The following is a 25,220-nucleotide window of genomic DNA, read 5'->3' as shown; positions in this document are numbered from 1 at the left end:
ACATTTCCCCAAAGGCTTAGGAATGGTGAAAAACTAAAATAAGAGACAGTTTCTGTGATTGAGCATTTTTCTGTGTGTGTGTTTTGCAGCAGGCAGAGGAGCAGGGTTATGTAAAAGTGTGCCACGGGCCAGAAGGCACAGCATCATGTTCAGCCCAGACACACACTAACACAGCCCAGAGATTGGAAGGCTGTTGTTCTGAGGCTTATGCATTCACTCCCCAGCCCTGCTCCAACCAGACTCTAACCTCCCATCCACTCCTCTCCCTGCATGGCACATTGCTATGGACAACCACTGCCACATCCACAATTCCTTTTGTTCTGATGTAGTGGGATGGGGGAGTCGAGTATGAAGAAGGATTAAGGAGTGGGATGTTGATTCAAACTCAAGTTGTCTTTAATTGGACTTGGCAGAAAACTCAACCAACCTACTTTCCCCCTCTCCATCTCTCTCATTGTCTCCCTATATTTCTCTGTCACCCATGGCAGTCCCCCTTCACTCTCTCACCTTGTGAAACTCTGCTGGTGTATTCGTCAGAGCCAAGATTGCTTAAGACAGGCTCTGTACGGATCCTGAGTCCACTGCAACACAATACCAAGAAGGGTTCTGTGACCGCGCTCCATCATGTCTAGCACACACATACAGAGCCTGACTCAAATACACACCAAGAACATTGGGCTGTCACAGCAGCATACTTGAAGAGGGTGGAGATGGAGGGGGGGGGGGGGGGGGGGGGGGGGGGGGGTAGATGAGGTATACATCTAGTCCCTTTTAAAATGTATACTGTACTAGTTAGCTTGACCAACAGATGACAGGGATTGTAATGTGTACATATGGGAATAGGCTAGGAGTGACTGGTCCTTCACAAATAATGTAGAACAATACAACAAAACAGTGAAGTTATCAGTCTTTTACCATTATAAGTGTCAATGCTAATGGTACTGACTCTGTCCAAAGGTGTCATTAATAATGTTATAAAAGTATGTGTTCGCTTTCACAGCGTATTCTCACCTGGAATGGGTCAGTGATCTCCAGATTCCCAAGAGAACAACCCAGAACATTCTGGAGTCAAGGTAGAAGTTGTTCCTATAACCACAGATCTAGGGTCACACTATCCTCAATCCTAACCTTAACCATTATAGAATGACAAAGTATCGGACCCTGGATCAGTGGTTCGATCTGGGGTCAACGTGAACCCTGACCTCTTTGGACTGGCCGATCAGAAAGCAATAGAGCTCATCATACGTGCAATAACGAGGACATCATAATAAACAATAACAAATGATATGCCTGTCGTCTGCTCACTTCTTGTGTGTAGGTTTTTCATTGGAAGCAAGGGACAGATTGAAAGCGTACACAAATACAATATAGTTTATTTCACTTTAAATAACAGAAAGGCAGTCAGCATCATATCGTATCATCATATGGATAATGTAACATCGCCACTCCCGATTGGACTAAGAGAGCGTGAAGGACATTCCACCATCACCATGGTAACCCAAAGCCTACAGACAGAACAAATGGGTAAAGGGTGGTGCAGGTCAGACTAAGATGAGACTGTAATAGGGTGTGTGTGTGAGTGTGTGCCGGGTATTTAGGGCTATGTGTGGACTTCTGTAGATCTCAAAGGATTGGACAGGTGCCAACATGCAAAGATCCCACCCAGCCTTTCAGAGGGCACTATGGAACACCGTATCTTCCCTCTTATTGAGAAGGAGCCTAAGGATTGATGTGAGGTTGGTCTCAGAGGACAAAACACCTGAGGGAAAACAACATGGCCACCAAAGCAACCTGACAACAGAGTGACGGAAAACAGCACAAAAAACATCCCACATATAGGTCCTCTTCTTTACCTAAGCAGACCCGACACACCACCCATATACACCCTTTTAAAATCACACCACCCATATTCCAGCAATCCACCCACACACACACACCATTCCAGGGATAAGGCCAGATGGGGGTAATGTCCTCTCACATGTGTTTGTGTCAGTGAGCATGCATTCTGGGTGTGTGTACTCTGCATGTGTCTATATATGTTCTGAGTGTGTGTGTTAAGGGTTCAAGCCCTCAACATGGAGATATGTTGAAGAAGTCTCTCTGGGGGGGTGGTTGGTCTCTCTCCTTGTTGTCTTTCCTCTTTCTTCACCCCCACACCAACCCGTTTGACTGTGAGGAGTTCAACTGGACATTTTCATAGCTTCTCCCGTTTCCCTGTGGATGAAATATACAGACACGTTAGTCCATGAACTAGAATTACCAGGGGAGAAACAGATTCTGCACTCGCAAGTGTTCACACACGCACATACTGTAGGTAATGTAGTTTGATTTCAGCATAACTGCATAATGGTTCTGACTCTTACCCTAGATGCGATGGCTTTGAGTTTGCGTATCAGGGATGTTTTTTTGGAGTAGACCACCTCATCCTCCATCTCTCCCTCATTCTCCTCTCCCTCCATCACGGCACAGCTATCCGCCCCCGGCAGTTCACACTCCTTATTGGACGACATTACCAGCTTCGAGTACTTAAACTCCAGCCTACCAGAGTCAGGGGTAGGCGGGACTTAGAAAAATCACCAATCTTCAGGACTACTCTAGTTCTTCTTCCAGACATATGTATGAATGAATACATGAATGAATGGATGAGTTCCTACCTCTTGTTCTTCTTCCAGAAATAGCAGGTGATGGAGAAAAGCAGTGCGGCGGTGAAGGCGCCTATCGTCGCCCCCATCTTTACCAAGAAGTCCATGCTCTCACACGGCCAGGTCTTCTTCTCCGGGAGGGACACCCCTCCTACACACCGCTTTGGCTCAGTCCACACATACAGAGTGTCCTGGGGAGAGGGAGACAGTGAACATGTGTCAGTGTGTAATGGTATGAAATACATTTTATCTAAAGTATTCAGAGTGAGAGCAGATAGCAGCTCCTTTGCAGGTAATCGATTAGTAAAACACACACCTGTAGTCCTCCCTTGCAGGCTCCCTCTATCTGGTGGTAGTTTGTGGATGTGCACTGAGGACACGCCCCTGAGCTCTCCCACAGGAAGTGGAAGGTACAGCCATCACACGTCCCCGCCGGACACTGACTACAACAGAGAAACATACTGTTACTACAATGTACTAATCTAACTTTTACGTTATAAGGACAGTTTCAATGAGATGTACTCTGATCAAATCCGATCAAATCTGAGTGATAAATCCATGTGTTTGTTCTCAGCTTCTCGTGTTCCTCCAGCACGGAGCATGAATATCCATCACACAGAGTTAGATAACTAGCTGCCTGGGAGTAAAAGCAAACTTCTTACTAATTTATCAGTCACAAGAGGATGCAGAGTTTCTGTGAATTGAGCTTGCAGTTCATTTCGAGCTTGGACTTCTTTTAAGTCTCTCCTTTTACTAGTAATCTCCTTTGAGGCTGCAGTTTCGGAGCAAGACTGAAAGAGAAAAAGAGAGATAGAAAGAGAGGGGCAAGAAGAGAGGAAAGGAGACAGACAGTACCTGGGTACTGTGAGTTCTCCTTGTGTGCCTCTATCCGGGTTACAGCGAAGCGTCACCACCACGTTACGACCTTTATCACATGACGAGGTCACCTCCAGAGAACTATCCAATAGAAGCATAACATTTGGTTAAAAAACAACAGGGTACTCCTGATTAAGAGCAACTAAAAACTACCCCAAACCTTTACTTGGGCCCCAAAAACACTATTCACAGAAGTAGTTATGTTTTAGAATTTGTGTTTTAGGATGTAGAAAAGATCAATTACCGGTAGAAGAAGTTGACGTCAGGGACTTTGTTGGTGGTCTGTGGGAACAGGTCTGGTCTTGCCTTGACTCCATCCAGAGTCAAGGCCACTGTCGCTCCTACACACATTCATCAATAAATGAACGCCTACTATACACCAGTGACAAAGATCGGCATCAGGTTACAAGGAAAATGTGTGTGTGTGAGTGTGATGTGTACTCACCCAGAAAGGTGTCTGCTAGGCTGATGGACTGAGAGGATAGTGCTGTGTGGAAGCCCCGCCCACTGGAGGGGATAATGGTTGATTGACAGATTAATGTCTCCACCGCATTGGCTGGTTCCCCTGTCTCTTTCTGAGAATCGGCGCTGGAAAGGTCAGTCACGTTGTCTGTACACACAGCCCTTCTACCCTGAGAATGGAAAGCTAAATTCAGGATCACAAAGTAATTGTAGGTTGCAAATATTGTTAAATCAGTGTGTGTGTGTGTGTGTACCTCTCCTCCACAGAGGCTGATGTTGAAAAGGTGGTAGTATTTGGTTCCTTTGGTGGTAAAACTGGGTCCGTTCATCAGTGTTCCAACAGAGCCCAGGGAACTGTAGTCAAAACTCAGAGACACGTTGTTCTCAGAGTAGGAGAATACACAGTCACTGTAGCACCTGCTGTGCTCCTAAAAAAACAAACATTCAGTTGTGCACTGGGGGAATCAACAATGGACACAATTTTATTCACCAACCTTGACACACAAACACACGCTTGGTGTGACACTGATATCAACAAAACACACACCTTGTTGCTCTTGCTGGATGGTCCACAGGGTTTGCAGGCCTCTGGGCCCAGGGTGCTGTGTGAGGTGAGGTGTGTGTTGGGAGGGCACTCGGTGCACTGGCTGGTGTGTATGTAATGTCCTGGAGGGCAGGGCACACACAGCGAGCCGGAGGGCTGGGAGAGGAGGGCACAGGTCTGACACTCCGACGACACACCGTCTACAGCATTACTCACTGAGATGGAGTAGATACTTGCCACGTTGTTCACATTCTGACGCACCTGGAGAGAAAGAGAATGCACTACTAGTATATGATTGTGTCTGTATACATTAGTGCGTATCCAGGTTTGTATACAGTGTGTGTGTGTGTGTGTGTACTTACGTCAGAGGCCTGGTTGGTCCTCTGGAAGGCCCAGGTGTATGACACAGAGGCGTTCTTGGTCATAATGTGTGTGTAGGACTGTCTGACCTTACTGCCCTCCCATGACGCCACCACCCTTGTACTCTTCCTGTTTACATCCTACACACAGTGATGTAATTAACTTTACACAGTTCAAAAGTAGTGCACATTTTAAAAGGAATAGAAATATCCAAACACATTTCTAGATGCTTGTATACTTTTTGCATTGAGTGTGGGTTTTTATTTATCCGGTGTTGTTCTCACCATCATAAAGTACAGCTCACAGTCAGCTGAACACACCATCTCAAACTCAAAGCTGATACGGCCAAACTCTGTCCCCGCACCACCTGTTGCTGATGTAGGAGGCCTGAAAACACACACACACACACACACACACACATAAAGAGAGTGATAGAAGGAGAGGGGAAGGGAGAGAGCAAGAGAGTAGTGTTGCACGGTATACCAGTGCCACGGTAATATCCCGATACCAAAACAATACTTACAATAGCAACATTTTAGAATACCGTAGTACCGTTACATATGATACTACCAACATTTGCGGTCCCTGATGAGTCAACTGTTGTTACATTTGATACATTGCAGCAGTGCACAGAGCAAGCAAAGTTGATACATTGTATCATTTCATCGCCTGCTATAACCAAGAGCACAGGTCCGTCTCAGTAGACTTTGGAAGTCCGCTGTGCTGCAGCCGCCGAGAGTCATAGAGGAACAATGGACAGGCAGCTTGCAGCTTTACAGAGAGGAAAACAGGCCTCACCATTAAACAAATATGATCCATATAACCAGAGCTACCTTATTTCCTTCTAGCACATTTCATATCATTTCAAAAACTTTGTCACGGTTCATTTTAAACTAGGTCAGGTGGCTAATTATTGTTTTGTATTAATTAAATTCTCGTGACAGTTAACTGAAGAGTGAAGGTGGTTTCATGCAGTGTTTCCCCCTTACTTCCACAATGACCTGCAGATCATTATGCATTTATATTCCTTCATTACATTCTTCCAAGTCACAGGGAGACATTCTATGCAGTATTCTATTATACACTGAGTGGTGTGAAGTTAAATTCAACATGCACAGAACGTTTAGAAAATGGGAAGAAGTGTCCGGGGGAAGGGGCGAACCAGACGCTATGTCACTCCAAATTATTTTTCCAGCGGTTTCACGATACTACTTGGTAGCGTGATACTTGGCCTGGTATCGTTAGTAAAATGTTGGTATCGTGATACTTGGCCTGGTATCGTTAGTAAAATGTTGCTATCGTGATACTTGGCCTGGTATCGTTAGTAAAATGTTGCTATCGTGATACTTAGCCTGGTATCGTTAGTAAAATGTTGGTATCGTGACAATAAGACAGAGACAGATTGAGATGAAGGGACTCACTTAAAGCCAGGTACATGGAGGTTGAGGATGAGGTAGTCGTTATCAGAGCCCCCTGCTCCACTACGGATATGATCCCCCGCCACCTCCCAACCTGACGGAGAGACACGTCAGAACACACACAACACGCCGACATACCAGGGTCTTCTCTGAATATTTCACTCAAATGTGGCCTGTGGCCCGTCTTTGCATTATGCTAAAGTGCCGAAGACAGGGGTACACAACCCTCCTCCTGGAGAACTACCCTCTCTTAATTCTTATCCTGGCCTAAAGGGAACATGTCAACAACAGTAAAGAGCAACAGCACCCTCTAGGCCTCAGAGAGAGCAGCTGCACCCACCATTCATGCCGTCACACTTGGAGTTGCCCACATTGAAGCAGGATGTCTTCATGCTGGCTGGAAGGACGTTCCACCACTTATACTGATAACCTACAGCAGGCTCAGTACCCGCAGGACACGACTCACACGCTGGGAGAGAGGTAGAAAATAGGAAGAGAAGAGGGAGAGAAATAGAGATCATAATTTAGGAAAGCAAACGCAAAAAGAAAACCCAGATCCCACGAGTGATCAGATGCATTGCAATTAATTGCAAAGTCCCTCTTTGCCATGCAAATGAATTGAATCCTTCAAAAACATTTCCACTGCATTTCAGCCCTGCCACAAAAGGACCAGCTGACATCATGTCAGTGATTCTCTCGTTAACTCAGGTGTAAGTGTTGATGAGGACAAGGCATGAGATCACTCTGTCATGCTGACTGAGTTCGAATAACAGACTGGAAGCTTCAAAAGGAGGGTGGTGCTTGGAATAATTGTTCTTCCTCTGTCAACCATGGTTACCTGCAAGGAAACACATACCGTCATCATTGCTTTGCACAAAAAGGGCTTCACGGGCAAGGATACTGCTGCCAGTAAGATTGCACCCAAATCAACCATTTATCGGATCATCAAGAACTTCAAGGAGAGCGGTTCAATTGTTGTGAAGAAGGCTTCAGGGCACCCAAGAAAGTCCAGCAAGCGCCAGGACCGTCTCCTAAAGTTGATTCAGCTGCGGGATCGGGGCACCACCAGTACAGAGCTTAGTCAGGAATGGCAGCAGGCAGGTGTGAGTGCATCTGCACGCACAGTGAGGCGAAGACTTTTGGAGGATGGCCTGGTGTCACGAAGGGCAGCAAAGAAGTCAGGAAAAACTTCAGGGACAGACTGATATTCTGCAAAAGGTACATGGATTGGACTGCTGAGGACTGGGGTAAAGTCATTTTCTCTGATGAATCCCATTTCCGAATGTTTGGGGCATCCGGAAAAAAGTGTGTCCGGAGAAGACAAGGTGAGCGCTACCATCAGTCCTGTGTCATGCCAACAGTAAAGCATCCTGAGACCATTCATGTGTGGGGTTGCTTCTCAGCCAAGGGAGTGAGCTCACTCACAATTTTGCCTAACAACACAGCCATGAATAAAGAATGGTACCAACCCATCCTCCGTGAGCAACTTCTCCCAACCATCCAGGAACAGTTTGGTGACAAACAATACCTTTTCCAGCATGATGGAGCACCTTGCCATAAGGAAAAAGTGATAACTAAGGTGGTCAATCAAAAACCCACAAATTCTGACAAACTCCAAGCATTGATTATGCAAGAATGGGCTGCCATCAGTGGCCCAGAAGTTAATTGACAGGGTGGATTGCAGAGGTCTTGAAAAGAAGGGTCAACATTGCAAATATTGACTCTTTGCATCAACTTCATGTAATTGTCAATAAAAGCCTTTGACACTTATGAAATGCTTGTAATTATACTTCAGTATTCTGACAAAAATATCTAAAGACAATGTATCAGCAAACTTTGTGAAAATTAATATTTGTGTCATTCTCAAAACTTTTGGCCACGACTGTACAGGAGGGGACTGAGCACGCACCCCTGAGGGGTCCCTGTGTTGAGGATCAGTGTGGCAGATGTGTTGTTACCTACGCTTACCACCTGGGGGCTGCCCGTCTGATGGAGGACAAGAGAGAAGGAAGACAAGAGATAGAAGAGGACATGGGATAAAGGGATATTTTGTCACCTTTGACCCCATCAGAGAATGTCCCGGGGGGGCAGGGAGAGCAGGTAGCAGTGTCGTTGTTATAGAAACCAGGGTTGCACGGTGGGCAGGGCTCACGGTCACCAGAGGGGGGCAGTGTTTCAGCCCCGGCCACGTCCACCAGACAGATCTGAGGCTCCACCCACCTGTAGGTCACCTGTGTCTGAAACCACACACACAGAGACAACATGGAGGATGAGGAAACTAACCATACAGAGAGCAAACATGGAGGACACAGACACTGAATTGTAGGGATACTGGCGCTAGAATGGCTAACCCCTGCATAGGCACTTGTGTCGATCAAAAATGATTAGACAGGTATAAGCAATCTGGCAATAATGGATGTGGTATTGGGAGGGTGAGTTAGTCTTCTCACCTTGCCCTCAAGGTCACAGGGGGTGTGGATCTGAAAGTAATCCTTCTTGGAGCATGGTGGTCTCGCTTTGCACTCAGCTGACCCCTCCGCTGGAAGAGAGAGGGAAAGAAAATGGGGACAGTGAAAGAGGGAGAGATGTTTAAAAGATAATGAACTGCAGTATAACCAATAAGCTGCTCAAATTCATGTTCTAACTCTAATAAGACACGTTGTGTATAGGTGTCTGCATCTAGACATGTCTGCATGCTTATGTTCCTGTGAACCTACGTGCATAGAGTGTTGTGGTGTTGCAGGGGGTACAGGAGCTGGCTCCGTGGCCAGAGTGGGTGTCTCTGGGACAGGGCTGACATGAGGAGGAGCCTGGGGTTTGGCTGAACGTCCCTGGTTTACACGGGAAACACTCTGACGCATACGCCACTCCTAAAGAGAGAAAATAACACTTAAGTACATAGGGGAAGTGGCATGAACAGCTACAATAAATACACAAACACACACACGGTAGTCCTACCCTCTATGTGGACGTTCTTCAGCAGAACAGGTTTGACTACTTTAGCTCCAATCAGGATCCCTGCTGTCCTCCAGTACAAGATGTTAGTGCCAGACTTCAGATTCACCTTGAACACACCCATTAGAGACCTGGGTTTAGAATGCCCTTCTACACAGAGATACGACCTGAAAGCATCCCAATACATGACATTTGATGGTGCTGTAACCTCAGAAGCTGTCTAACCCTTTAGACCTGAGACACTCCTGATTCAATGAGTCAAGGGCTTGGTGATTAGTTAACTAGTGAAATCAGGTGCGCTAGTGCTGGGCTAAAACGAAAGCTTGCACTCAATTTGGGTCTTGAAGACCAAGACTTAGAACTTAATTACAAACAAACACTAGTCTTACAGTGTGTGTGGCCCACTCCCCGTGACTGGTAAGCTTGAGCCACTTCTTATCAGCAGTCTGGTCCATCTCCTGACACTGGTCATTCTGGATCTGCCAAGCAACCAGAACATCAACCAATCAATCAATATTTAAATTAGTGAATATCACTTCAGCATATTTATAGCGCTACTTCGTCAGGAAGGTACTGCAGAGAATAATTTACTCTCACTAACTAGCAGATATCATAGGATTGAGAGAATGAAGTAGAAGACTCACAAAGAACTCAAAGAAGAGGTTGCCGTCTGGGTACTGGTAGTCAAAGGAGACTGATCCCGGTTTCTTCAGATGGACAGCATAGATCAGAGAGACAGTACACTCATCTCTGTTAGACTCCAGGTAACTACCCTGCGGAAACCACGTTGAACTGGACACACACACACAGCAGAGATTAATGAGATGTATGCAAGAACTGCAACGACACCATGATTTAAAAATCATAAGCTAAACCGCTCCCCTTCCCACACCTGTTGCAGGTACTGCTGTCGTCTCCATGGGGACCATTGTCAAGGTAAGTTGCTAGGGAGCTGAACCCGCTGGGGATGGTTTCCCAGTCATCAAATCGAATACCGCTGCCCAGAGAGTAGGTACCTGCTGCACACTGAGTACACTCCTGGGCAGACATCTCCAGAAACTCCCCCGCCTCACAGGAAAATGCTGGGGGAGAGGGACGGGAGAGAGTGGACATTTCATGGAAAAGATAAGTGAAGTATACCACCAGCGGAACCTGTCATTCAGGGCAAGTGGGGCAAAGCACGACCTGTTTAGCTAAAATATAAATATATACAGTACCAGTCAAAAGTTTGGACACACCTACTCATTCCAGGGTTTCTTTATTTTGACTATTTTCTACATTGTAGAATAATAGTGTAGACATCAAAACTATGAAATAACACATATGGAAAAATTGTTCAATCAAATTCATATTTGAGATTCTCGGTGACAGCTTTACACACTCATGGTGTTCTCTCAACCAGCTTCATGAAGTAGTCACCTGTAAAGCATTTCAAATCAGTTGTGTTGTGACAAGGTAGGGGTAGTATACAGAAGATAGCCCTATTTGGAAAAAGACTAAGTCCATGTTATGGCAAGAACAGCTCAAATAAGCAAAGAGAAACTACAGTCCATCATTACTTTAATACATGAAGGTCAGTCAATGCGGAAAATTTCACGAACTTTGAAAGTTTCTTCAAGTGCAGTCGCAAAAACATGAAGCTCTATGATGAAACTGCCTCTCGAGGACCGCCACAGGAAAGGAAGTTCATTAGTTACCAGCCTCTTCACAGAGTTCAAGTAAGACACATCTCAACTGTTCAGAGGAGACTGTGTAAGTCAGGCCTTCATGGTCAAATTGCTGCAAAGAAACCACAACCAAAAGGACACTCGGGCTCCCGACTGGCACCGAGGTATAAGGCACTGCATCTCAGTGCAAGACGCGTCAGTACAATCCCTGGTTCGTATCCAGGCTGTATCACACCCGGGTGTGATTGGGAGTCCCACAGGGCGGCAAACAATTGGCCCAGCATCGTCCGGATTTGGCAGGGGTAGGCTGTCAATGTAAATAAGAATTTGTTCTTAACTGACTTGCCTAGTTAAATAAAGGTTAAATACAAATAAATAAGAAGAGGAGACTTGCTTTGACCAAGAAACACGAGCAATGGACATTAGATTGGTGGAAACCTGTCCTTTGGTATGACGAGTCCAAATGTGAGATTTTTGGTTCCAACCACCCGGTCTTTGTGAGACGCAGAGTAGGTGAACGGATGATTTCCGCATGTGTGGTTCCCACATGAAGCATGGAGGAGGTGGTGTGATGGTACTTCGCCGTTGACACCGTCAGTGATTTATTTAGAATTCAAGTCAAATCTAACCAGCATGGCCAGCACAGCATTCCGCAGCAATACACCATCCCATCTGGTTTGCACTTAGAGGGACTACCATTTGTTTGTCAACAGGACAATAACCCAACACGCCTACAGGCTGTGTAAGAACTATTTGACCAAGAATCAAATCAAAGTGTATTTGTCACGTTCCCCAATTACAACAGGTGTAGTAGACCTTAAAGTGAAATGCTTACTTACAGGCTCTAACCAATAGTGCAAAAAGGGTATTAGGTGAACAATAGGTAAGTAAAGAAATAAAACAACAGTAAAAAGACAGGCTATATACAGTAGTGAGGCTATAAAAGTAGCGATGCTACATACAGACACCGGTTAGTCAGGCTGATTAAGGTAGTATGTACAGGTAGATATGATTAAAGTGACTATGCATATATGATGAACAGAGAGTAGCAGTAGCGTAAAAGAGGGGTTGAGGGCACACAAAGCAAATAGTCTGGGTAGCCATTTGATTACCTTATGGCTTGGGGGTAAAAACTGTTGAGAAGCCTTTTTGTCCTAGACTTGGCACTCCAGTACTGCTTGCCATGTGGATGTAGAAAGAACAGTCTAGGACTGGGGTGACTGGGGTCTTTGGCAATTTTTAGGGCCTTCCTCTGACACCGCCAGGTGTAGAGGTCCTGGATGGCAGACAGCTTAGCCCCAGTGATGTACTGGGCCATACGCACTACCCTCTGTAGTGCCTTGCGGTCAGAGGCTGAGCCACAATTTCCGTACCAGGCAGTGATGCAACCAGTGCTCTCGATTTTGCAGCTGTAGAACCTTTTGAGGATCTCAGGACCCATGCCAAATCTTTCTCGTTTCCTGAGAAGGAATAGGCTTTGTCGTGCCCTCTTCACAACTGTCTTGGTGTGTTTGGACCATTCTAGTTTGTTGTTGATGTGGACACCGATGAACTTGAAGCTCTCAACCTGCTCCACTACAGCCCCGTCGATTAGAATGGGGGAGTGCTCGGTCCTCCATTTCCTGTAGTCCCCAATTATCTCCTTAGTCTTGGCTACGATGAGGGATAGGTTGTTATTCTGGCACCACACGGCCAGGTCTCTGACCTCCTCCCTACAGGCTGTCTCGTCATTGATCAGGCTGTTGTGTCGTCTGCAAACTTTATGGTGGTGTTGGAGTCGTACCTGGCCATGCAGTTGTGGGTGAACTGGGAGAACCAGAGGGGACTGAGCACGCACCCCTGTGGAGCTCCAGTGTTGAGGATCAGCGTGGCAGATGTGTTGCTGCCTACCCTCACCACCTGGGGGCGCCCAGTCCAAGTCCAGGATCCAGTTGCAGAGGGAGGTGTTTAGTACCAGGATCCTTAGCTTAGTGATGAGCTTTGAGGGTAAAATGGTGTTGAACGCTAAGCTGTAGTCAATAAATAGCATTCGCACATAAGTGTTCCTTTTGTCCAGATGGGAAAGGGCAGTGTGAAGTGAAATAGAGATTGCATCATCTGTGGATCTGTTTGGGCGGTATGCAAATTGGAGTGGGTCTAGGGTTTCTGAGATAATGGTGTTGATGTGAGCCATTACCGACCATTCAAAGCATTTCATGGCTACGGACGTGAGTGCTACGGGTCTGTAGTCATTTAGACAGGTTGCCTTTTTTTTTCTTGGGCACTGGGACTATGGTGGTCTGCTTGAAACCTGTTGGTATTACAGACTCAATCAGTGACATGTTGAAAATGTCAGTGAAGACACCTGCCAGTTGGTCAGCACATGCCCGGAGCACACGTCCTGGTAATCCGTCTGGCCCCACAGCCTTGTGTATGTTGACCTGTTTAAAAGGTCTTACGTCGGCTACGGAGAGCGTGATCACACAGTCGTCCAGAATAGCTAATGCTCTCATGCATGCCTCAGTGTTGCTTGCCTCGAAGCGAGCATAGAAGTGATTTAGCTCGTCTGGTAGGCTCGTGTCACTGGGCAGCTCGTGGCTTCCCTTTGTTTTCTGTAATAGTTTGCAAGCCCTGCAACATAACACGAGCGTCGGAGCCAGTGTAGTATGATTCAATCTTAGCTCTGTATTGACGCTTTGCCTGTTTGATGGTTCGTCGCAGGGCATAGCAGGATTTCTTGTAAGCTTCAGGGTTAGAGTCCCGCACCTTGAAAGCGGCAGCTCTAACTTATAGCTCAGTGTGAATGTTGCCTGTAATCCATGGCTTCTGGCTGGGGTATGTACGCACAGTCACTGCATAACCATTTACCCCCCAAAATCAATACTTTGTAGAGCCTCCTTTTGCAGCAATTACAGCTGAAAGTCTCTTGGGGTATGTCTCTATTGGATTGGCACATCTAGCCATTCTTTAAGGCAAAATTTCCCCAGCTCCTTCAAGTTGGATGGGTTCGGTTGGTGTAGAGCCATCTTTAAGTCATACCACAGATTCTCAATTGGATTGAGGTCTGGGTTTTGACTAGGCCATTCAAAGACATTTAAATGTTTCCCCTTTAACCACTCGAGTGTTGCTTTAGCAGTATGCTTAGAGTCATTGTCCTGCTGGAAGGTGAACCTCCGTCCCAGTCTCAAATCTCTGGAAGGCAAACAGGATTCCCTCAAGAATGTCCCTGTATTTAGCACCATCCATCATTCCTTCAATTCTGACCAGTTTCCCAAAACATCCCCACAGCATGATGCTGCCACCACCATGCTTAACTGTGAGGATGATGCTCGTGTGATGAGAGGTGCTGGGTTTGCGCCAGACATAGCGATTTCCTTGATGTCCAAAAAGCTAAATTTTAATCTTATCTGACCCGAGTACCTTCTTCACTATTTTGGGGGAGTCTCCCACATGCCTTTTGGCGAACACCAAACATGTTTCCTTATTTTTTAACCTGTTAGATCTCTAGGGGCGCTATTTCATTTTTGGATAAAAAACGTTCCCGTTTTAAGCGCGATATTTTGTCACGAAAAGATGCTCGACTATGCATATTCATATTCAGTTTTGGAAAGAAAACACTCTGAAGTTTCAGAATCTGCAAAGATTTTGTCTGTAAGTGCCCCAGAACTCATTCTACAGGCGAAACCAAGATGATGCATCAACCAGGAATTAGCAGAATTTCTGAAGCTCTGTTTTCCATTGTCTCCTTATATGGCTGTGATTGCGCAAGGAATGAGCCTACACTTTCTGTCGTTCGCCCAAGGTCTTAGCAGCATTGTGACGTATTTGTAGGCATATCATTGGAAGATTGACCATAAGAGACTACATTTTCCAAGTGTCCGCCTGGTGTCCTGCGTGGAATTCGGTGCGCAATTGCCAGCTGCTCGTACTTTTCCATTTGATATAGGGGAGAAACCATGTGTCCAAGAACGATGTATCAATGAAGAGATATGTGAAAAACACCTTGATGATTGATTCTAAACAACGTTTGCCATGTTTTCAGTCGATATTATGGAGTTAATTTGGAAAAAAGTTCGCGTTTTGAGGACTGAATTTTCGGATTTTTTTTGGTAGCCAAATGTGATGTATAAAACGGAGCTATTTCTAATACACAAAGAATCTTTTTGGAAAAACTGAGCAAAAAACTGAGAGTATCCTCATTGAAAACATCAGAAGTTCTTCAAAGGTAAATTATTTTATTTAAAGGCTTTTATGTTTTTGTTGAAATGTTGCGTGCTGGATGCTAACGCTAATGCTAACGCTAAATGCTAACGCTAAATGCTAACGCTAGCTAGCTACTTTTACACAAATGATTGTTTTCCTATGGTTGAGAAGCATATTTTGAAAATCTGAGATGACAGTGTTGTTTACAAAAGGCTAAGCTTGAGAGATGGCATATTTATTTCATTTCATTTGCGATTTTCATGAATAGTTAACGTTGTGTTATGCTAATGAGCTTGCTGATAGATTTACACAATCCTGGATACAGGGGTTTTTTCATAGCTAAACGTGACGCAGAAAACGGAGCGATTTGTCCTAAACAAATAATCTTTCAGGAAAAACTGAACATTTGCTATCTGAGAGTCTCCTCATTGAAAACATCTGAAGTTCTTCAAAGGTAAATGATTTTACTTGAATGCTTTTCTGTTTTTTTGTGTAAATGTTGCCAGCTGAATGCTAATGCTAAATGCTACGTTAGCCATCAATACTGTTACACAAATGCTTGTTTTGCAATGGTTGAGAAGCATATTTTGAAAATCTGAGATGACAGTGTTGTTAACAAAAGGCTAAGCTTGAGAGCTAGCATATTTATTTCATTTCATTTGCGATTTTCATGAATAGTTAACGTTGCGTTATGGTAATGAGCTTGAGTCTGTATTCACGATCCCGGATCCGGGATGGGGAGATCAGAAAGGTTAAGCAATGGCTATTTTTCTGGCCACTTCCATAAAGCCCATCTCTGTGGAATGCACAGCTTAAAGTCGTCCTTTGCAGCTCCTTCAACGATATCTTTGGTCTCATTGTTGCCTCTCTGATTAATGCTCTCCTTGCCTGGTCCATGAGCTTTGGTGGGCGGCCCTCTCTTGGCAGGTTTGTTGTGGTGCCATATCCTTTCCATTTTTTAATAATGGATTTAATGGTGCTCCGTGGGATGTTCAAAGTTTCTGATCTTTTTTTATAACCCAACCCTGATCTGTACTTCTCCACAACGTTGTCCCTGACCTGTTTGTAGAGCCCCTTCTTGGTCTTCATGGTGCCCCTTGCTTAGTTGTGTTGCAGACTCTGGGGCCTTTCAGAACAGGTGTATATATACCGAGATCATATGACAGATCAAGTGACACTTAGTTAAATAAAGTTCACCCGTGTGCAATTGAATTATGTGACTTCTGAAGGTAATTGTTTGCACCAGATCTTATTTATGGGCTTCATAGCAAAGGGAGTGAATAAATATGCACGCACCACTTTTCTTTTTTTCTTTTAAACACGTTTTTTTTTTTCATTTCACTTCGCCAATTTGGACTATTTTGTGTATGTCCATTACATGAAATCCAAATAAAAATCCATTTAAATGACAGGTTGTAATGCAACAACATAGATAAATCGCAAAGGGGATGAATACTTTTGCAAGGCACTGTATGTATACTGTGGCTACGAAAGTAATACTAAGTGTATGTTGTGTAGTAAGCTGGCCCATGTGTCTCACCCTAATAATTTGGTCCCTTTCCCCCTCATAACCTAGCCTACTGTTCTGGCTTGGTGGTACACATGTAGCCTATAGCCTGTTTTAGAGACCTTTCAATGTCTGCTTATATGCCACCTTTATCTATCCTATGGTTCTGACTTGGTGTACAGTCGTGGCGTACAGTCAAAAGTTTTGAGAATGACACAAATATAAATTTTCACAAAGCCTGCTGCCTCAGTTTGTATGATAGCAATTTGTATAATGTTATGAAAAGTGATCAGATGAAATGCGATTAATTGCAAAGTCCCTCTTTGCCATGCAAATTAACTGAATCCCCAAAAAACATTTCCACTGCATTTCAGCCCTGCCACAAAACGACCAGCTGACATCATGTCAGTGATTCTCTCGTTAACAGAGGTATGAGTGTTGACGAGGACAAGGCTGGAGATCACTCTGTCATGCTGACTGAGTTCGAATAACAGACTGGAAGCTTCAAAAGGAGGGTGGTGCTTGGAATCATTGTTCTTCCTCTGTCAATCATGGTTACCTGCAAGGAAACATGTGCCGTCATCATTGCTTTGCACAAAACATGGCTTCACAGGCAATCAACCATTTATCGGATCATCAAGAACTTCAAGGAGAGCGGTTCAATTGTTGTGAAGAAAGCTTCAGGGTGCCCAAAAAAGTCCAGCAAGCGCCAGGACCGTCTCCTAATGTTTATTCAGCTGCGGGATCGGGGCACCACCAGTACAGAGCTTGCTCAGGAATGGCAGCAGGCAGGTGTGAGTGCATCTGCACGCACTGTGAAGAGAAGACCTTTGGAGGATGGCCTGGTGTCAAGAACGGCAGCAAAGAAGCCACTTCTCTCCAGGAAAAACATCAGGGACATACTGATATTCTACAAAAGGTACAGGGATTGGACTGCTGAGGACTGGGGTAAAGTCATTTTCTCTGATGAATCCCATTTCCGAATGTTTGGGGCATCCGGAAAAAAGCGTGTCCGGAGAAGACAAGGTGAGCGCTTTCCTCAGTCCTGTGTCATGACAACAATAAAGCATCATGAGACCATTCATGTGTGGGGTTGCTTCTCAGCCAAGGGAGTGGGCTCACTCACAATTTTTCCTAAGAACACAGCCATGAATAAAGAATGGTACCAACCCATCCTCGGTGAGCAACTTCTCCCAACCATCCAGGAACAGTTTGGTGACGAACAATGCCTTTTCCAGCATGATGGAGCACCTTGTCTTAAGGCGAACAAAACATCAATATTTTGGGTCCATGGCCAGGAAACTCCCCAGGCCTTAACCCCATTGAGAACTTGTGGTCAATCATAGAGAGGCGGGTGGACAAACAAAAACCCACAAATTCTGACAAACTCCAATTATTGATTATGCAAGAATGGGCTGCCATCAGTCAGGATGTGACCCAGAAGTTAATTGACAGCATGCCATTGACATTTATGAAATGCTTGTAATTATACTTCAGTATTCCATAGTAACATCTGACAAAAATCTAAAGACATTGAAGCATCAAACTTTGCGGAAATTAATATGTGTCATTCTCAAAACCTTTGGCCAAGACTGTACAGGAGAGATAACTGTAAGAACGGCCCATGTTCTGAATCCTGTCGCTATACATTTCCAAACTGCTTAACAAATAGCTATTGACTACGTCGGTCTTAGCTCACTCATTAATGTCTTATGGATGGCCCCTTATCCACTCTTCATTCCCTTATGCAATAGTTTTTACATCTCAATTGTCAGTAGAAACCACATTTGTTTAAGCAAGTCAACCATATCAGCTGTTTTTTTTAAAGCAGTAAATGAGTCTGAATGAACTGTTTCGCTGCCAGACATGGCTCCGCTGATAGCCAGGTGTAGCAGTGGTAAGGAATCACTCCATGGTGCTGAAAAGAAAGCTCTGCTGTTGGGACAGCTTTATGTAGGCCCTAACAGTTTGTGGGCACCGTTTGTCAAAGTTATAGTCTAATTCATGTATTGTTTAGTCTTGTGTTGTGTAGTGGCTTTGCTGGCATGCATCTAAAAAGATTAAGTTTGCCCCACCAAAATGTACATGCTAAAATCGTCACTGTATACCACTATTTGGAAGCGTTTCAGAGAATGAGAGAGGGGATGTATCAGAGCTTGTTAGAGGTCAGGGATGGTGCAAAACAGGAGATAACATTATATTGGTAAAAGAAAAATGGTAGACCTTCTGTTTACACCAAGGAGAGGGGAAGTAACTGGGTCCATAATTGGGCTGGATACAGCTCAGAGATGTACAACAGCCCTCGGATGGCTTCCCCGTAACCACGGGAACAAACATACTAATCCCCACATCCTGGTGAAAAGGGCTGTGTGGGTGGGGGTGCGTGCGTGGGCGAGGTTGTACAAAGTAGGGGTGTGACATTTAAAGAAATTGGGATTGGTTATGTTAAAAAGAAAAATCCCTAACCTAAAAACATAATAATTTTTTAAACAAAATTTCAACAAAACTACCACGGACAGGATCAAGGATCATTATCATAAAGACAAAAAAATACCTAGGAGGAGAAGTAGGAGAAGACGAAATGCAAAGGTGGAATTGAGCTACAGTGGCAGTACAGATGCAATGCGGAAAAGGGGAGCACCATGAGACCCAACCCCTTGCTGGCAGCAGTGCAATAAGGGACGGACTGAGAAAATCACAGCGCTGATTACAGAAATGATTGCGGTTGCTGTGCAGCCACTGTCAATTGTAGAGGATGCCGGCTTCAATGCTGCCCTAATGGCTTGTCTAGAAACAGACTACAAGATAGAAATGATTGTTCTGAAAGTACAAAGCACAAGCTCTCAAAAACAATACTTGGCTCCCGAGTGGCGCAGCAGTCTAAGGCACTGCATCACAGTGCTAGAGGCGTCACTACAGACCATGGTCCGATTCCAGACTGTATCATAACCGGCCGTGATTGGGAGTCCCATAGGGCGGCGCACAATTGGCCCAGCATTGTACAATTGGCCCAGCATCGGGTTAGGGTTTGGCCGGGGTAGGCCACCATTGTAAATAAGAATGTGTTCTTAATTGACTTGCCTAGTTAAATAGAAGGTTAAATAAAAATAAAACACATTGTTTGACATCTATGAACACGCCGTCATACATCAGATGTAGATGTATACAGATGTAGTCATTGCGTGCTAGGAATACTGAACTTTTGACTAAATATAACACACCATAAGTGAATTTGTCCAAATACTTACGACACCTTCGAATGGGGGGACTAGATGCATAAAGTGCTTACATTTCTAAATGTGAAAACACATGTATGAACAAATAAAAAAAGGTGACATTTTGTACTGTCGCCTCGTAAAACATTTGATCTCAAATCCAAAATGCTGGAGTATAGAGCCAAATTAAAAGTTTTAGCTTCACCCTCCATATAAATATGTAGGGGAGTGTCTGTCAATAAAAGCCTTTTCCACAGACATGCATCAGTTAGAGATATTTAGGGAAGCAAAGTCAGGCGCAAGAAGTAAACATATTGAGACCTGTGTGTGTATATGTAAACCTCTGAGGTTATTGGCCTATTGTTCCAGCATGAAGCTAGCTCTGCCCTGTGCTATGACTGGAGCAGAGACAAAGAGCCAATCAGGTCATTGTGGAATACTGGAAGAAATTCCAACCAGCTGATAAGAGGGTGTGAGAAACATCTCTGACACACACACACACAGTACTTACTGCACTCTGTCCCTCGTACAGGCTCGGGCAGTCCGATGCAGGATCCATGGCTCTGAGGGATTGCTACTCGCCATCGCGACCCTGTACTGTCACACTCTGTATATTCATAGTAGTAGTCTGTCTGCAACACAAGAGATAGCATGGACACACAGTGATGGAGAGAAAGAGAGGGGTTGAGTGTGTCTGTGTGTCTTTGAACAGTATGTGAGAAACAGTGAGAGACAGATAAAAGACAGACATGGGGACAGAGAGAGGTCAGTAAACACGAAGACCACCAAGGGCCCAGAGTTCTCTCTTCACCCCCCCCCCCCCATTCCATCACTATGGATACAGGAAACCAAGGCACAGCACACAGTGGGTAAGTGGATGACATAGAAGTTGTCCATAAAAACGGATCCTATCTCAGTATAATGAAGGTAGAAGTTGTCCCTAACCACTGACAACTGTATGTCCAGGCGTAGGAATTTGATGGTTCAGTCTTGCTAAAGGTTCTGAGATTTAAGGTTGAGTTCAAGATTAGCAATTTTCACTGTGAGAACATTGTTGAAGTGTTATATCACACACACAAACATGCTGTGGAGTATGTGGTTCCCCATCATGGTTTGGGAAATCGTAGAGTGAGCATGACTCGTTTAATCACTATTCTGACCATAACGTCGCTTCAATTTGCCAAACCAATGATTGCCAAACCATTGAGTGAAATACAACATGCTTTTTGCCATGTTTAAGGAATGTTGACCTTTTAGAAGAACACACACGTCTGGACACTGTGCTGAAGGGGTCATGTTGTGGGCATCATGGACATGATACATGGCAGATATATGAAGTTGTAGAATCACGCCTAGGCTTTACAGTAACACCATTGTTTCGTCCTCAAAACTGAAGCTATTTGTATCCAACAGCAGTACTGTTTTGATGAAAATTAATGAATGCCACATGCAGACCTGGTTTCACATTATATTTATTTCAAATAATGTATTGCCTTATTTACTACCATCTGTCTTAAACTCTCCCCTTCTCTCAGAAATGACTGATAGCTATGTATCACTGAGATTCATGCCAATCAATAATCAGGGCATAAAGTTTAATTATCTATTCCTCTATACCATGACCCCAACAGAAGTCTATATTCTGCATGCCTGTCATGTGTTACCTGATAGGAGATGTCTGTTCCAGGACAAATCTGAACTGATATCGATCTATACCTCAAGCACTGATATATCAGGTTCTGTCACATGGTGTCAATCTAAAGACATTTCACTAGACCAGGGACTGCCAACCCTTCCTCTGCAGAGCTACTGGGTGTGCAGGCTTTTGTTCCAGCCCTGCACCAACACTCCTTACATCTAAGCATTTGCTCATCAGGACATTGATTAGCAGAATCAGATGTGTTCTAAAGGGCAAGGCGAGAGCAAATGCATGAATATTTAGTGGCTCCAGGAGGATGGTTGCTCCTAGACTCTATTGAGAGTGGAAGACTGCTCTCTCGTCTCTAACATGTAGGCTCACTTTTTGTAAAAAGTCCCATCACAAGTAAGACTCTTGAATAAACTTCATTTGAATGTACTTTACCTGTTGTCTGCCGATTTTGTCCTTATGTAGGAGGTAATTGGAGACAAAATACCCACAGGGAAGTGTTATTAGCCCTACTTTGAGTATGCTGGTCTGTTTTTATTTTCAATACGGATGCAATTTAATACTGACGCACGTGACCAACACTATGGCCGAGGAATATGGCCGAACCTAAACCACAGCCGATTGTGAGGAAACATGCTTCAGTTGACTACGTTCGGCTATTGTTGACATATTGTGCATCACATGTGATGTGTGAAGAGACTGAAACTACAAGTGACAGAACCTGCCAGCTCTGCAAAAAAGCCAGGTAAACAACACTTTCCTGTGGATATCTCCACCTCCTACCACCAAAAGTACAAACAGCATGTACAACCAGTAAAGTACGTTTAAATATCATTTTATTCAACATTCTGGCCTGTAGAGACTATTGTGGGGGTTTTTAGGAAGATTTTGGTCAGACTGATAATCCATGGAGTAACCATGGCAACAGCCTGATGTTTAGACAATGTTGTCCCTTGATAAATGTAGGTCCAAAATACTTGTTTTCTGGTGGTAGAAATAGTAGTCTTGTGGAAGTGCAGAGCGCAGATTCCACAATGCCCTTGTGAGTCACTGTGACTGGACAGTAGATTGGAGTTTGTGTCCGTCTGAATGTAAAATAAGCCAGGCTGTTGTTGCCAGCCATGTGCTATGGCTCAGAGGTGATGAGTGGAGAGAGCGAGAGAGACGGTGGGAAGGAAAGGCAGCTCCATGCAGGAAACTGATAAGACTCAAAGTCTGCCCTGAGTGTTGAGACAACACAAACCAGAACACTGCGTGCGCACACAAACACACTGCCCTAAGCAATGCAAGTGTCCTAAGCAACAATTCCCCAGAAATCCTGCAGGACAACCTGATTGCATGACTGACAGGTGTTTGGAGAAACAGGATGAGTAATTAGTTGTCAAGGAGGGCATCGCCCTCTCGCTAAGCAGTGTATGTGTGTGATTTATATGTGTATAAACATATGAATCTGACCGGAAGTGCCGCGTCATCAATTCATAATCGTATTAGTAATGGTCGGTGGAATGATTACTGTTTAGCGCTCATGTTGTTCTACACAGTAGCTTGTGTGCCCCTGACTCACACTCCTCTTCTGACTCTCTAGTTTAATGGATAAGCTGGTCAATAACACATTATTGTGTTTTCCACTAACATGCATGGACCATTATTAGCCCACGGAAAATACAGCCACTAAAAATAACTCAGACAACACATACATTGGCATCATGACAGTGGATCTCACCTCTGTGCATGGATGTGGTCCCTTCGTCCCGAATGCCAGCCGAAAAGAGAGGAGGAGAGCGCTACCAGCGATAAACCAAGACCGGGAAGGCATAATAGGAACCTGGGAATAGAGCGATGTCAAAAAGCTAAGTAGGCTAAATTTCAGTCATAAAGCAATGGCCTGTTAAACGTTGCGGGTGTTTGATGTCGCAAATGTATAAAATGCTGTCCGAATCACGTCTAGGTTGAAGTGGGTTTCCTTTTTCTCTACCTGCGACCGATGGGTTTGAGATTCTGGTTGTACGTTTGCAATTCGCATCTACCGGTGTTTGACGCGACGGTGACGTCGGTGGTCTGATAAATGCAAGCGGTAGAAGAGTCATTATTACGATGAAACAGCGTTCATGATATGTCGGAAATACGAGCTTCCGAATATAAAAAATATATATTTCAATGGCCCTCCAACTCCTAATAAAAAAATGAGGAAACTCTGGTTTCCTCGTGTTGCGACACTATCATTTGTTTAACTGTATGCTGATTTTCTCTTTCATGGTTGACGCAGCTTGATCATGGCACTAGGAATGCCCACAATTCGTTTCTCTGAGTTTCCGATGTGTCATGAATGCAGCATTACAGTGGTCATACCATTCTTTATACCTCAGTGATTCCTACTGTACATACAGAGCAAAATCAGTGCAGCAGATTTGTATTGAGATTAATTAGAATATTTACCTAACAATTCATTATTTCAAATACAACCATAGTTAGCCTACCTGTCTTTGTAGAATCTATGAAAGCTAGCTTTCACATAGGCTGCACTTTCTAAAATCACTGCCAGGGTTCAGAATTGTGGTTAACTGTATATTTTAACGATTGGCCTTTTCACTCAAGTGAGCACAAAGACTTTAAGTGGTTTACAGTTTCCAATTACTTGATATGGAAATGTATAGTCAGTTCTATAATTATTGGCACCCTTTAAAAATATGAGCGAAAAAAGACTGTAGGCTATAAAATAAATAATACAAATACTGAGCTATAATGTATGCAATTTTTTTTAAATTATATCAATTATATAATGTTATACTAATAAAATTGACCAGAGAAAGAATAATAAAGACATCTTAAAAGGATAGGGGTCAGAATTATTGGCACCCCTGTTTTCGCTAGAGCTCGCCGGCTTGTAGTCCTTACACCCGGAAATGATTTACCTCTGGTTCGTTCAGCCATCCCTATTGGAAAATTAATGGGGAAAGAACAGGGTTTGGGGATTAACGCCTAAAATAAGGTCTGAGGTTAACACAGGTTTAGGAGATCTTATAGGCTTTGTTCTTTGAGATAATATCAGTCAGTTTGCATTACCGTTGTGAATTATGAAGCCTTTATGTGCTTTTATCAAATAGTACATAAATGCTTCAAAATTCACAAAAAGTGATGTAGCTCATGAAGGTTATCTCATAGAATAAAACCTATAAGATCTAAAACCTGTGTTTACCACAGGCCTTATTTTAGGCGTTAATCCCAAAACCCTGTTCTTTCCCCATTAATTTTCCCACGTTTACCACAGGCCTTATTTTCAGCATTTATACCAAAACCCTACAGAAACGCCGTTCATTTCCCCATATGCTTTTACAACGAACCATGGAGGAGTTAGTGCCTACTAAAAGATACCATTACTATTTCACTCTATACTCTAGCACCCTATCCTTGCGAGGATAATGACACGGCCCAGTGGGCACAGATTGTAGTTCAATGTTGGTTGAAAAAAACCCAGATTACTCCCCCTTTATCTAGCACTCCCTTAAGGCAGTATTGGCTATGTTGTCTTTTCAGACGGATCTGTTGTTTTGTATGGGTCTACAGTCATTATTAAACTCACTAATTTCACCTGTTTCCTGAATCCCCTGCTTTGCCGTTACAGAATACTGCCTCAACAAATGGAAGCAGCAGTTAATAAGGACATCTCCAAGATGGTCAGTGAACAGGGACACCTACTTCGCCAACACCACAACCAGCTGACACAACTGGGGAAGGCTATGGATG

General features: G+C 44.1%; 1 protein-coding gene across 2 annotated transcripts; it reads right to left on the bottom strand.

Moving 5' to 3' along the window:
* Window positions 1–1,344: 1,344 nt before the first annotated feature.
* On the bottom strand, window positions 1,345–23,782 carry elapor2a (endosome-lysosome associated apoptosis and autophagy regulator family member 2a). Of its 2 annotated transcripts, none has more exons than XM_021599112.3 (23): window positions 23,452–23,782; window positions 23,200–23,301; window positions 20,340–20,460; window positions 10,150–10,339; window positions 9,902–10,049; window positions 9,647–9,736; window positions 9,261–9,366; window positions 9,020–9,172; window positions 8,753–8,841; window positions 8,359–8,539; window positions 6,643–6,771; window positions 6,306–6,396; window positions 5,169–5,271; window positions 4,887–5,024; window positions 4,528–4,785; window positions 4,235–4,408; window positions 3,964–4,150; window positions 3,763–3,859; window positions 3,498–3,599; window positions 2,959–3,085; window positions 2,655–2,833; window positions 2,364–2,538; window positions 1,345–2,214 (listed from the first exon to the last, which is right to left on the bottom strand). In XM_021599112.3, the coding sequence occupies exons 1-23, from the start codon at window positions 23,497–23,499 to the stop codon at window positions 2,146–2,148; spliced, it is 3,057 nt and encodes a 1,018-aa protein (XP_021454787.1). In that variant the 5' UTR covers window positions 23,500–23,782; the 3' UTR covers window positions 1,345–2,145. The 2 variants fall into 2 exon arrangements, with proteins under 2 accessions (XP_021454787.1, XP_090085611.1); XM_090229485.1 differs by having other exon boundaries at window positions 23,419–23,648.
* Window positions 23,783–25,220: the final 1,438 nt, after the last annotated feature.

The sequence above is a fragment of the Oncorhynchus mykiss genome, chromosome 1 (genome assembly GCF_057628025.1).
Source record: "Oncorhynchus mykiss isolate SJ-2025 chromosome 1, ASM5762802v1, whole genome shotgun sequence".
NCBI lineage: Eukaryota > Metazoa > Chordata > Actinopteri > Salmoniformes > Salmonidae > Oncorhynchus > Oncorhynchus mykiss.
Note: the sequence above shows the minus strand (reverse complement) of the source record. Positions and strands in the feature narration are given on the sequence as shown.

Excerpts from the sequence above, each read along its gene's own strand:
- elapor2a (XM_090229485.1), bottom strand. The coding sequence starts at position 23,499 with ATGCGAATTGCAAACGTACAACCAGAATCTCAAACCCATCGGTCGCAG. Across the intron at positions 8,842-9,019 it reads CACCACAACACTCTATGCAC|CGGAGGGGTCAGCTGAGTGC; the intron begins GTAGGTTCACAG and ends TCTCTCTTCCAG. Across the intron at positions 3,860-3,963 it reads CCTAGCAGACACCTTTCTGG|GAGCGACAGTGGCCTTGACT; the intron begins GTGAGTACACAT and ends GAATGTGTGTAG.